General features: G+C 57.3%; 7 protein-coding genes across 7 annotated transcripts; 4 read left to right on the top strand and 3 right to left on the bottom strand.

The window, feature by feature from the left end:
* Window positions 1-46: 46 nt before the first annotated feature.
* SPRG_06236 (hypothetical protein) lies at window positions 47-747 on the top strand (the record flags this gene model as incomplete). The annotated part of the gene is made up of 5 exons (XM_012345624.1): window positions 47-82; window positions 130-282; window positions 328-450; window positions 524-530; window positions 578-747. 5 exons carry the CDS (start codon window positions 47-49, stop codon window positions 688-690), a joined length of 432 nt encoding a protein of 143 aa, XP_012201014.1. The 3' UTR covers window positions 691-747.
* A 508-nt stretch (window positions 748-1,255) lies between these two features.
* Window positions 1,256-3,798, top strand: SPRG_06235 (hypothetical protein; the record flags this gene model as incomplete). The annotated part of the gene is made up of 16 exons (XM_012345623.1): window positions 1,256-1,409; window positions 1,468-1,589; window positions 1,637-1,847; window positions 1,896-2,063; window positions 2,109-2,178; window positions 2,242-2,307; window positions 2,346-2,421; window positions 2,468-2,616; window positions 2,666-2,780; window positions 2,885-2,936; window positions 2,983-3,046; window positions 3,097-3,128; window positions 3,174-3,251; window positions 3,306-3,540; window positions 3,588-3,741; window positions 3,777-3,798. The coding sequence occupies exons 1-16, from the start codon at window positions 1,275-1,277 to the stop codon at window positions 3,796-3,798; spliced, it is 1,749 nt and encodes a 582-aa protein (XP_012201013.1). The 5' UTR covers window positions 1,256-1,274.
* A 31-nt stretch (window positions 3,799-3,829) lies between these two features.
* SPRG_06234 (hypothetical protein) lies at window positions 3,830-4,708 on the bottom strand. The gene is made up of 5 exons (XM_012345622.1): window positions 4,594-4,708; window positions 4,466-4,547; window positions 4,245-4,419; window positions 4,011-4,200; window positions 3,830-3,957 (listed from the first exon to the last, which is right to left on the bottom strand). The coding sequence occupies exons 1-5, from the start codon at window positions 4,664-4,666 to the stop codon at window positions 3,839-3,841; spliced, it is 639 nt and encodes a 212-aa protein (XP_012201012.1). The 5' UTR covers window positions 4,667-4,708; the 3' UTR covers window positions 3,830-3,838.
* A 273-nt stretch (window positions 4,709-4,981) lies between these two features.
* On the top strand, window positions 4,982-6,656 carry SPRG_06233 (hypothetical protein). The gene has a single exon (XM_012345621.1). The coding sequence runs from the start codon at window positions 5,034-5,036 to the stop codon at window positions 6,594-6,596; it is 1,563 nt and encodes a 520-aa protein (XP_012201011.1). The 5' UTR covers window positions 4,982-5,033; the 3' UTR covers window positions 6,597-6,656.
* SPRG_06232 (hypothetical protein) lies at window positions 6,642-7,917 on the bottom strand (the record flags this gene model as incomplete). Its single annotated transcript, XM_012345620.1, has 7 exons — window positions 6,642-6,791; window positions 6,832-6,879; window positions 6,922-6,999; window positions 7,050-7,182; window positions 7,242-7,327; window positions 7,377-7,526; window positions 7,576-7,917. The coding sequence occupies 7 exons, from the start codon at window positions 7,915-7,917 to the stop codon at window positions 6,663-6,665; spliced, it is 966 nt and encodes a 321-aa protein (XP_012201010.1). The 3' UTR covers window positions 6,642-6,662.
* A 1,383-nt stretch (window positions 7,918-9,300) lies between these two features.
* SPRG_06231 (hypothetical protein) lies at window positions 9,301-11,106 on the top strand (the record flags this gene model as incomplete). The annotated part of the gene is made up of 4 exons (XM_012345619.1): window positions 9,301-9,411; window positions 9,496-9,751; window positions 9,846-10,395; window positions 10,467-11,106. 4 exons carry the CDS (start codon window positions 9,301-9,303, stop codon window positions 11,104-11,106), a joined length of 1,557 nt encoding a protein of 518 aa, XP_012201009.1.
* Window positions 11,107-11,810: 704 nt separating this feature from the next.
* SPRG_06230 (hypothetical protein) lies at window positions 11,811-12,016 on the bottom strand (the record flags this gene model as incomplete). Its single annotated transcript, XM_012345618.1, has 2 exons — window positions 11,811-11,904; window positions 11,946-12,016. 2 exons carry the CDS (start codon window positions 12,014-12,016, stop codon window positions 11,811-11,813), a joined length of 165 nt encoding a protein of 54 aa, XP_012201008.1.
* Window positions 12,017-12,112: the final 96 nt, after the last annotated feature.

Here is a 12,112-nt window from a genome sequence, read left to right as displayed (position 1 = left end):
ACGCGATCGCGCAAGACGGAGACGGCGAAGGGAACGAAGCGCAAGCATGGACCAAGCCGTCTGGCCGACGACGATGCGAGCGGTTCCTCGGACGAAGACGTCGACCCTGACAATGAACCCGAACACGAGACCCAAGGCGACAATGATCTGGACGAAGAGCCCCATGAAGTGTTTATGGCCCTCTTCATCGAGAAGGGGAAGCTTGGCGTCGCTGTCTACGATGCCATGTCCACGAAGCTCAAGACCGCGCAGATCCCAATCACGACCTCGGACCTTGCCCTCGTACGGCGCATGCCTGGTATAACATGAGTGTTCACGGGAAAGTAGACGCTCCAAATGCTCAAGACGCAGATGGAGCCACGAGCGATCGTCGTCTCCCACCGCAACTTTGCCAAATTCGACATGGACATCCTCATGTCGGACGAGCACACCGAGGTGTGCCACCGCAAAGTACGACACCGCTATGCAACTTGAGGGCTCACGCGTGCAACTTTTCCTTTCTCAACGTTGCGCTTTGTCACAGCCCTCAGGTACACTCATCTCTGTAGCCCCTACGTGTTCCACTGTGCATGCATAGACTTTGGATACGCCAAGGCATGCAAGTCCATTGCCAGCTTGCGCATCGGCACGGACTGGGAGCACTACTGGCGCGATTTGAGCGAGACAACCGAGCACGACCTCTTTCTTTGAGATTCGGGAAGCGCTTACGAGCATGATGGACAGACGGGAAGTCTTCAAGTACCTCGGCAGCTATTTCGACTTTGACTCGCTCGAGATGATTCGGGCTGTCGGAGGTAATGTACTCCTTTCACTGCATTGCTTCGACTAGCGAGTCTACTTGACCAATATGTAGCGCTTTTGATCTTCCTTTCGGCCGAAAACGTTTGTCCTTGGAGCCCACGTGCGCGTTTTAATGGTTTTGATGTAGATTGTCAACCAGCTCGAGACGACAACGACCATTTCGATTCTTGCAGTTGAGAAAGCGTCACTCGATGGCGTGATGTTGATCGATGCTATCGCTTTGAAGTCGCTCCAAATCTTCAACGAGGTACCACATTGTAGGGACTCAGTATAGACCATGCTAATACGGACCTGCATAGGAATACCACCCTTCGCAGCTCCGAGTATGTGAGCTGGTGCATCCGCTCCAAGATTTTACGCGAATTGTGCTCTAGGCGTGGGAAAAGTCCAAGGAAGGCTTTAGGTATCGCCAAGAATTCCGAAGCTTGAAGTGACGCAAGCTCACTAGCATTTTCTCGCTTCTTGATCACACGATGACCAAGTGCGGCAAAGCCTTGCTACGCCAATGGATGCTCAAACCGCTAACCGACATCAACGCAATCGAAGCCCGTCAAGATGCCGTCCAGTTCTTCTTGGCATCAAGTCGCAACGACCTCGTCAACTCTCTCGTACGTCACAACGATAGGACCCGTTCTCTTGCTTACAGTGTCGAAACGGTATCCGTAGCTCGTCAAGCTCAAGGCTTTCAAGGATGTTGCGCGCAGCCTTCTTCACATGAAGCAAATGCGCTCGTCAGTGCAAGACTGGACAGTGTTCTACCAGTCCCTCAATAACTTCCTTGGCATGCGGTACGTGATTTGATACAATAAGCAGGTAACTGAGCATTCACCCATAGGAAAGAAGTGACGAAGCTGCCCCGCGACATTCTCAACTCTATTCGCCTCCTCAAGCGCATCGCCAGCTTGGAGTCGTTGGAGCAAGTGTCAAACATGCTTGGCAACGTCATCGACTTTGAAGCAAGCAAGGACGAAACCCACTGTGTAATCCGCGAGGGAATCTCCGAAGAGCTTGACCAAGCTCGGGAGAAGTTTGGCGAGATTGACAGCGTCCGACTAGTCCTTTATGTTCCTTGAGTATAACACACCTTCTTGTAGGTGCTTCTGGACATGTCCAACGTGATGGCCAATGCGTACCCCGAAATGCGTGGCATCGCCGTACAGTACATCCCTCGCGTCGGCTACGCCATTTGCTGCCCGCAGTCGTGTCAAGTCCCACAAAGCTTTGAGTTTCAGTTTGAAGACGGGCTCCAGCGCTTTTACAAGGTATAATATTGGACAATTGTCGATAGAGCACAACGTGTTTTATAGGACGTGCGCTGTTGCAAGCTCGACGAAAGCTATGGGGATATCCATTGCCTAATCTTGGATCTCCAGCAAGGTACTCCACGTAGAAATCTACTGTTCCACTTTGCGACTTCACACCTCGTATTCACGACACTAGGCTTGCTTCTGGAGCTCTATGACGAGCTCATGGAGCACGAAGCCACGTTTTACGGCACGATTCATGGTGTTGTTGAAGCACGCGTGATTTAGATTGAACGATAGACATGATCGACATGGTCTCGGAGGTCGACTGCTTCCTCTCTCTAGCTCGAGCTGCGCGCGAGTTCAATTTTACTCGGTGAGAATTCTTTTTGCATTGGAATAAGATTGATCTATGAGGCTAGTCCTGTCATGTGCGAAGACATCACGTTCGTCGCCAAGACCGCGCGGCATCCTCTGCAAGAGCTCACGGTCGAGTCGTACATCCCCAACGACGTCTCGCTCGATACCACAACGGGCTTGATCCACGTTCTTACGGGTGAAAACGGGTCTGGTATGCTCTTCGATACCTCAAGAGTTGTGCGTTCAAGGCTGTATGGCAGGCAAATCCGTCTACTTGAAAATGGTCGGCGTGCTGCAGTACATGGCCCAACTTGGCTCCTTCATCCCAGTGTCCGAAGGTAGACAATCTCTTGGAGAAACGGCAACTGCATCATAGTCCAGCCCGCATTGGCATCGTGACCAAGCTCTTCACACGCATTCAGAGGTACGCCATGCCTCATCTTGCGCCATTGGTGTAACGAATGTGGCTTTGATGAAAGCTTCGAGACCGTGTTACTGTCGCACAGCTCGTTTACGATCGACTGCAACCAAGTACGCGCTCTATCCCAAGCATGGTTGTGAGTTCTCGTTTCCAAAGATTGCAACAATGCTCCGCCATTGCGATGAGCGCAGCCTCCTGCTCATTGACGAATTCGGCAAAGGTAAACCTTATTGATCAAAGTACAAACAGTTGTCTTACAGGCTGAATCAGGCACGTCCGCGATTGACGGCGTTTGCCTTCTGGTACACCAATTTGCCAACATGCATTGCGCAACGAACATGGTGTAGGCGGCAGTGCTCAAGGACCTCAAAGAAACCGTCCTGCGCCACGGCGGCCCCAAGATCCTCATGACGACCCACTTTTTGGTTTGCTTTTCACTACTAGTACTTGGTATCAGCTGAAGCACACGCCGCATGTAGGAAATCTTTCAAGAAGCCTACTTGCGCGACCACTTGGAATTTCGCGAAGTGCACCAAATCGAGTGCAAAGACCAGGCCCGAATCATTGAGGAAACGTCCACGATCGCTTGCTTTGTCATGTCCTCCGTGCCGATCAACGTGGCGACAAAGGGCAATGTGCCAACCGCGGCTCTTTTCGAGGTCATTCCGGGCATTGCAACCTCGAGCAACGCGTTTCGCTGCGCGACCATCGCAGGTATCCCCATGAATGTAGCGAGCATTGAAGATTCCATGGTGCAACAGGAGTCGACGAGCGCGTCCTGGCGCGCGCCCATGACATTCTCGACTGTCGCCGGTCAAAGACACCGATTGCGCCGTTGACAGACACCAACAACCGCGACGAGGCGTTCGAAGTCTTGACGATGCTGTTTGTCAACGAAGCCAACTGGCTCAATGCGTCGAGTTCGTCGCTTCACGCGCTTCTCGACCAAGCCCGCTCCATCTCGCTCGCTAAAACACGCAGCGTATGCATTCAAATATAGTATGGTCCACCTTCATGCGTCGAGCAACGTGAAGTCCAAGATGCCTTCCGTGTCAAACAGACCGTTGCTGGTGTCGTCGAGGTAAATTTCCTCCGGCGTCGGCGGCGTCGACCGCCACATGCTCTCGGGCTCTACACACCGCGGCATGAAGCGATGCAAGCTCAAGAAGCCATGGTCACGATACCGAAGGTTGTGTCGAGAGTTGTGTCAATGGACGCTTCCAGAGGCAGCAACGCAGTCGCCTTGTCTCGCTCTGCTTCTTTTGCGGCTTCGTCTTTCCACGCTTGTACTTGCGCGTCGAGCTGGTCGTGGAGACTCTGCATGTAGTACACGTCATCGTTTGTCGAGACGCCACCGTGCGCGAGCTCAATGTCCTACGCACTCTGAGTTGTTCACGTACGCAAGAGATGCACGGTACGTTGTCGGCGGATGCGCGCACGGGCGAGGCGCCATCGACAGCTGGTGCTGCACTCGCCTTGCGCGTCGTAGAGGTGTCGACCGGTGTCAAGAAGCGCTGGCCCTTGCCCGCAGCTGCAAAGAGCGTGCTGCTTAGGTCCGTCGCAAAGCTGTTGGATATGTCGCCCAGTGCACGCCTACACGCATGGCTTTGGCGCCCAGCGGTTGCTGGCTCGAGTATACCGCTTGGCCTTGGCCTCTTTCTTCACCTTCTGCGGGCCCGGCAAGGAGCTTTGGGCGTCCATCGACTGCTTCAGCGAGAGACCTACAACATCGTATCTAGAGCATCTGGCTCATGCGCGGCGATGAACCTTCAAAGACGAGCTTTCGGCGAACCGTCGGCGAGTTCTCCTTGGCATGACCGGCTTCCTGCACGAGCTCCATCGCGGCAATGCAATGTCCGGATACGTATCCGGACAACGGCTTCGCAGCATTACAGCATCAAGTGTGGGAGGTTATATGACGTGCGGATTATTGCCTGCCATCAGCATCGCGTCATCTCGTGCCTGCTGCCACCAGCCAACCGCGTGTCGCGTTTGGCGCGGTGTATTCAATTTGAAAGGTATCGCGTACGATTGGCCAATAGTCTGCGATGGACGGTGTTGATTGGTGCGTTGGTACTGTTGAACGCGACGCGATTGGTCCGCATCTAGATTTGCCACAAGAGGCGCGACGCGGTCGATATTTTATTATCTTGCGGCTTGTATCGAGTGGTGGCTTGACGTCAGTCGCCGATTTGCTCATCATCGCCATGCTGCTCGTGCTCGTCGTCGGCGCAGTCCTCTCGGTCGAGAGCTTCCGCGACCTCCTCGAGCAGTCCTTCGCATTCCTCTCGGTGCTCTTCCACGACCACCTCGCCTGCGTGCTCAGCACCGTCGGCTGCGTCGCGCTGCTGCTCAAGCTCCTCATGCCATCGGCGTCGACGGACGACTCGAAGAAGCAGGGCGCGTATGGCTCGATTGTGATCCACAAGGAGAGCAAGATCGCCCAGCTCTCGCACCCATGGGAGGTGCTCTCGGCCGTCAAGATGCTCGTGCATACCAAGGTCGGCGGCGGCAAGCAGCTCCCGACGAACCTCGATGCGGACACTACATGGTGCTTCAAGATGGTCAAGAAGGTCAGCCGCAGCTTTGCCATGGTCATCATCGCACTCCCGGACGAGCTCCGTCTCTCGATCTGCGTGTTTTACCTGGCGCTGCGCGCGCTCGACACCGTCGAAGACGACATGAAGCGCATCGACAACAAGACCAAGATTGAGATGCTCCAAAAGTTTTACTTGCGCCTCTCGGAGCTCGACCTCTCGATTCACGGTATTGGCGAGGGCGACGAAGCCACGGTCTTGGAGCAGGCGGGCCACATGAACCGCGCGCTCGCGTCGCTTCCCAAGTCGCACCAAGACGTCATCATTGACATTACGCGCAAGATGGGCGCTGGTATGGCTGAGTTTGTCGAGGTCGATATGGGCCAGGGCACGGTCAAGACGGCCGATTACGACAAGTACTGCTACTACGTGGCGGGTCTTGTGGGCGAAGGTCTCTCGCGCCTCTTTTCGGCGAGCGGTCTTGAGCACCCGTCCGTGGGCGAGAAGACGGAGCTCTCGATCTCAATGGGCCAGTTCCTCCAGAAGGTCAACATCATCCGCGACTACCTCGAAGACTTTGTCGAAGGTCGCACGTTCTGGCCACAGGAGATCTGGAAGAAGCACATGGGCAACCTCGGCGACATGCGCGACGACTCCAAGCGCGAGGCGAGCCTCAACTGCCTTAACGAGATGGTCTTTGACGCGCTGCGCCACATCCCCGACTGCATGACGTACCTCGCCGCCATTCGCAACCCGGACGTCTTCTTCTTCTGCGCGATGCCCCAGGTGATGGCCGTCGCGACGCTCGCGCAGCTCTACAACAACCCCAAGGTCTTCACGGGCGTCGTCAAGATCCGGAAGGGCACGGCGTGCTTCCTCATGGAACACGCGACCTCGATGCCCAAAGTCCGCGGCATGTTCTCCGAGTACGTCCACGACATTCAGGCCAAGGGCGTCTCGGCCGAGCGCGTCGCGACGTTGCATGCGGCCATCGACGCCATCCACGCGGACGCGTTGGAAGCGCCCAACATGGGCAGCATCGTCTTCCTTGCCTTCTCGAGCCTCGTCGCCGCGGTCCTCTTCCTCGTAAGCACGCGTGGCCTCGTGCTGCCGCCGCTCACGGACGCGATCGGCGTCGGTGCGCTCGCCACCATGTTTGGCAGCGTCGCGGTCTTGCTTGCGTTTGGCTTTACGCCGTTTGCGACGCCGACGAAGAAGACCAAGACCGACTAGCCTCTGAATAATACTTGGTCGGGATAAAAACAACTCGAGAAAAATTCCGCTTCATGTCATCGACGTCTACGGCGCCCTAGTCACGTCACTTCGGTTGCTGCAGTAGATGGCGCTCGTCTCGATGACGACCGTGCTCTCGCACGTGCTGTTGCGCGCAAAGTTGTCTTCGAAAAAGAGCAGCGCCGCGTTCGTCACCTAGGGAGGCGTCGCACCATGCACGAGAAGAAAAGACTACCTTGAAATGACTCGTGAGCGCGAAAAACTCGCGGCACTTGTCATCGCTCTACGCGGCCGCATGGGATCGAGCCGTCGAGTGATGATATACCTCGGGGAACAAGGACGCGAGGTCATGATTCAGCAGCTCCATGAGGGCGGTCGGCGTGTGCGCTTGCAGCAGTCGTTGCTACGCACGAGCCTCGTACGACGCGCCTTTCGACACTTCAAGCGTCGTACCCGTGCGGTCGCGAGGATCGCAAGCGCGACGCGGTACCAGCTTTTCCAGCCCTTGGCGAAAAAGCCGTCAAAAAACGACAGCACGAGGCCCGGGTGGAGCGTCTTGAAGTTGGCGAAGAGCGAGAGCACCCATCTAGAGACGAGGTATGAGCAGCCCGTAGGGTACGCGTAGCCGTCGAGTCGAGGACGTACCCGGAGGCATATGTGTTGGGGTGGATACCGTGCAGTGAAAGGTGTTGGTGGACGTCGGGGAGGTGGAAATGTACGAGTTCGTCGAGCTAGTAGAACGATGTTGAAGGCTCTCAATGCTCGCAAGGCGATGCGTACTTGGTAAAACTTGAGGTTGAGGAGCGGTAGCCCCGGGGCACAGACGCCGCCGAGGTCGTACTTGTCCATGAGAGCGACCAGAAGTCGGAACGCGTGGTGGCACTCCCAATTCGACCCGTAGAGCAAAATGGCCGCAATGTAGTCCATGCCCTATGTACGAAGCAGCGGTTGCTTTGTATGGAAATAAATAGTCAAGTACTTGGCAGTAGCCGATCGTGGGCTGGAAGACAACGTACGCCGTGAGGACGCGCCGCAGCGCATGCTTCCACGTCACAATGTCCTTCCACGTCTTGCCTTTCCGGAGTGCGTAGCCGACGAGCGGTCCGTATGTCTCGGCGGTCTGCGGTCCAAACGTCCGGTCGACGTCGATCTCGATTTGATGCAAATCCTGCGCCATCTTGGCCGCATGATCAAAGAGGAGCAGCGTCGCGCCGGGCTGTGCCTGGAGCTCCATAAAGTACTCGGCGCGCGCCTCGACGTCCTCAAAGGCGGCGTAGATACCAGGCGTGCGCCGAAGGACCTGGCTCCACCAGCCCGACATGCGCGAGCCCGAGCAGAGGATCTCGATGCTCCACTTCCACTACACGTAGGATGCATTGATCTCATCGCTCGCCCATGACCATATCGTACCTCTTGCCATAGGCTCTGGGGCAGCTCGGGGCGCTACGTAAGCCTGAGCTGCGGACGAGATCTATCGATCGGCCGCACCTGGCAGACGTCGCAGACGCGGCATTTCGTGTCACCGAGGCCTGGCAGGCGGGCGCGGCCGCGGGAGCAGTTGCTGCAGACGAGGGCGCCGCAGTTCTACGCGCATATGTGAGGCAACGCGTGGCAATGGGCGAGGCCTCTACTCGGCAGTGGTGCTTGCGACGAAAGGTCGAGAAACCGGCGTGGCACACCATGCAGTCGTCGGCCGCGCGGTCCGGCACCCAGGGCACGCCAGTGGCCAGGACGGCGTCAGGGCCCGCGTGCAGGTTCTTGAAGCTCACAGTCGTGTTGATGCTGTTGACGCTGCCAGCACTCGCGATGCTGAAGTTGCGCACGCGAGCATCGCCCATCTCGGGCCCCGTGATCTTCCTCGCGATCATGTTGGGTCTGGCGGCAGTATCCGGATACTCAGCCAGGCGGTCCGGTTGTGTGGTTTGTGCCCGAGCCCGTGCTGATGCGTCAAATGGACGCTGAGACCAGCATAAGTCTTGTCTGCATGGCGGAAGTACACTCGATGCGACAATGAATTGCTGCCCTATACCTTAGCTATCCAAGCGGCGCTGTTGAAAAATGTGCTGTGCTGCCGCCGCTGACGGCTACACTGCCTTTCGTAAGGAAGACTTGGCTGACCGACGCCCCCGCCACGGGCTGCAGCAAGAAAGGCTCCTTGCAACGGTCTCTTTCTCCACTTGAATCCATCGAGCAGCGCCACAATTGGCTTTGGCCGCGAACCTTGTGGAGCCTACTTCAATTGGCTTGAATGTATCAAGTTTTGCACGCATCAATCGCTTGTATTTTCAAAAAGATCAAGAAAATACGTCGACCGACGTGGCGCTTTCGATGAGTATGTTGAGCCGCACGCTCGAAGTGTCGGCCGAGTGTCGAGTCGCATGGACGTCCGCAGCCGCTGCCCAGCAGCGTGACCGAAGAGATGATTGCGATTTGTCGTTTGAAACGTTGATCGTCGCTTGGCGCTTGCGGGCCTTTTCCGCCGAGATGCAGCGGCGTCGTTCCAGAGATGCAAATGCGATGGCTTGGTCTCGGAGATGAACCTTGCATTCAAGCATGCCAAGTCCATTTCCACTTTGAACGCCAACTGTCGACATGGTCTCCGTGAAGACGTCACTGTTTTGATCGGGTTTCTTGCCATCCGGGCCGCTGGTCAAGGCACTGGACCACCGCCATCAACGGCAACTGCGACAGCTTCCGTCTCCCCATGCACTCAAACGCCACCACCGACGACTCAGTGCACTCAGACATCAGCACCGACGAGTCCGGCCCCAACATCTGTGACGTCAACGCCGACGCCGACAACGAGCACCCCGACGTCTCTTAAGCCAAGCACACCAACACCGACAACTGCTCCTATTACACCAGCCACGTCGGCGACTCCGAATCCGTTGCCTCCCAGCGCGACGATCACCCCAGCAGTATCTCCCAAGCCCATATCTGCGACTCCGACGCCGACTTCCAGTCCACCGACGGCTGTTCCAGCAACCACGACACCATTTCCAACCACAGTTCGTCCCGTGACCCCACAGCCAACGACCAAACTCTTGACCCCTCAGCCATCGGCGAGCCCCGCGACCCCGCAACCAAGCCCATCAACACGCAGCCCCATGCCGCCTACTGCGACCCCGTCACCCAGCCCGTCAACGGCGCCAGGTGTAATCTGTCCCGGATTCCCTGCGCCGCCTGCATCTTGTGAGGGCTTCAACTGGTTCCTTGTATACATTGCTGGCGACACGTTTTGTGGGCAAGGGACCAACCCGTGTGACAAAAATGTCGACAACTGCCCTGGCCCCCAAGACGGTCTACCGTACGGCTCCATGTGCATCCAGGCGCCTGATCTCACGTACGCTTGCGTGCCACGAGTGTCTTGCCCGCCATTGGGACAATCCTCCGTACCGACGGTGACGTCATCTGCAACTCCCGAAAGCGGCGACCTGACATTGCCACCCATCACACCCGCGCCCGAACCCGAGCCAACGACCGTTCCCACCAGCTGCACCTTTTCCGTGAGCATTCCTTCGTACGAAGAGTGCGCAGACGACAAGATGCTGGCGCAAGGCTGGCTCCCGACCAGTGTCGTGGGCAGCAGCACGTTCTGCGCGCAAATCTCGCCGCCCAACAAGCCGCGCTGGTGCTCGGGCGACGCTCCGGGTGTTTGCCCCTCGCCCCAACCCGGTCTTCCGTTTGGCTCGATCTGTCGCGTCCTCAACGAGACCCTTGCCGGCACACCGCAAGCTGTCTACGGTTGTGTACAGTCGCCGGACTGCGAGACGCTCGAGTTCGAATCGGGGATCATCACGTTGCCACCTATCACGCTGACGCCCGCACCAAGTGCACAGCCATCGACGACATCTCCAATCTCGTCAACAGCGAGTCTGACGCCGTCTGTGAGCCCAGTGACGCCAAGTCCAACCACCTCGGTGGCTCCTGTGCCGTCGCCGAGTGCGTCAACCAGTTCTCCGATTCCGTCGACGTCGAGTCCAGCGCCGGTGCCTCCGACGACAGCTCTGGTGACGACCGCTCCAGTGCCAATGACGAGTGCGCCTGCGCCAACGAGTGGTCCCACGTCGGCCCCAGTGCCCCCGTCTCCGACTACACCGACCCCGGTGATGTCGACGCCTACGCCAACTACGGTCGCTCCTGCCCCAACCACAGTGACGTCGGTGCCCACCACGATTGCACCATCGCCAACCACTGGAACAACCCAACCGTCCTTGACACCGCAACCGACGACTATGGCACCAGCTCCTACAACTGCGACGCCGCAGCCGACGACGGGGACGCCCGTGGCTACTACTTTGACTCCTCAACCCACTACGGTAACGTCCGAGCCAACGACGGTGACGCCGCAGCCGACCATGGTGACTCCTCAACCCACTACGGTGGCGCCTGCCCCAACGACTGTGACACCCTTGCCAACAACGGTGACGCCTGTCCCAACAACGGTGACGCCTGTCCCAAGACGGTGACGCCGCAGCCAACCACGGCGACTCCTCAACCCATACGGTGACGCCGCCCCAAGAGGGGGCACCTGCCAACACAGTGACACAGCCCAAAGGACGCAGCTGCTGCCGGGGCGTGACACCCTGGCCAACAGGGTAAGCGGTCCCAAAGAAGGTAAAACCGCAGCCGACCATGGTGACTCCTCAACCCACTACGGTGACGCCTGCCCCAACGACGGTAACGTCCGTGCCAACGACCGTGACACAACCTCCAACCACTTGGCCAACGACAATGACACCCGTGCCTACAACGTTGACGCCTCAACCCACCACCCTCACGCCTACCACAACGACGGTCACACCGGTGCCATCGTACCCAACACAGACTCCGCTTCCTTACCCCACGCGTGCCCCCGCACCGGTCTACCCAACATGGGCTCCGTAGCCTGTCCTACCTGCGACGGCGACGTCAACACCAGCCACATTGTAATATCCCTTTCTGCATTACTGTACCTCTATCGGTGCTTCGTAACTGTGTTCAATTAAATCATTCCCTTGATATCTATAAGCGTTGCCCCCGTGCGATAGACCCACCTTTTTGTCCAGCCTTGTTCAGTCAATACTCTCATATTCAATGGTCCACCAATGGAGGTGCGACGCGGGCCTGTCCACCAAGTTATAGACGATATGTCTGCGAAGGCTAAATGCGTTGCGCGTACGACACACAAACGTAGCTTTACATGGAACTTTCAAGAATTAACGAGCGGCAACTTTACTTGCTCAAGTACGTCTGGAGCTGCGGCAGCGCACGCGTGCGGTCGACGATGGCCTGGAGCTTGGGGTACTCGGCGAGGCGAATTGTGACGCTGTCGTTGGAAAGCGTGTTCAAAAAAAGTCCAAGAGGTACACGTCCGCAAACGTGATCTGCGCACCCGTAAAGTACGGACCCGCCACGCGCGCTTCGAGCTGCTGCAGCATGCGCGGGAAGATCTCGCCGTTGATGGCCTCAAACTTGGTTGCGCGCAGCGTCTCGTCCTTGGTCTTGAAGACGGCGTCAACAACGACGTTGACGAG

Source organism: Saprolegnia parasitica (genome assembly GCF_000151545.1).
Source record: "Saprolegnia parasitica CBS 223.65 unplaced genomic scaffold supercont2.24, whole genome shotgun sequence".
In the NCBI taxonomy this organism is placed as follows: Eukaryota; Oomycota; class Saprolegniomycetes; order Saprolegniales; family Saprolegniaceae; genus Saprolegnia; species Saprolegnia parasitica.
This window is presented reverse-complemented; position numbering and strand designations above follow the sequence as displayed.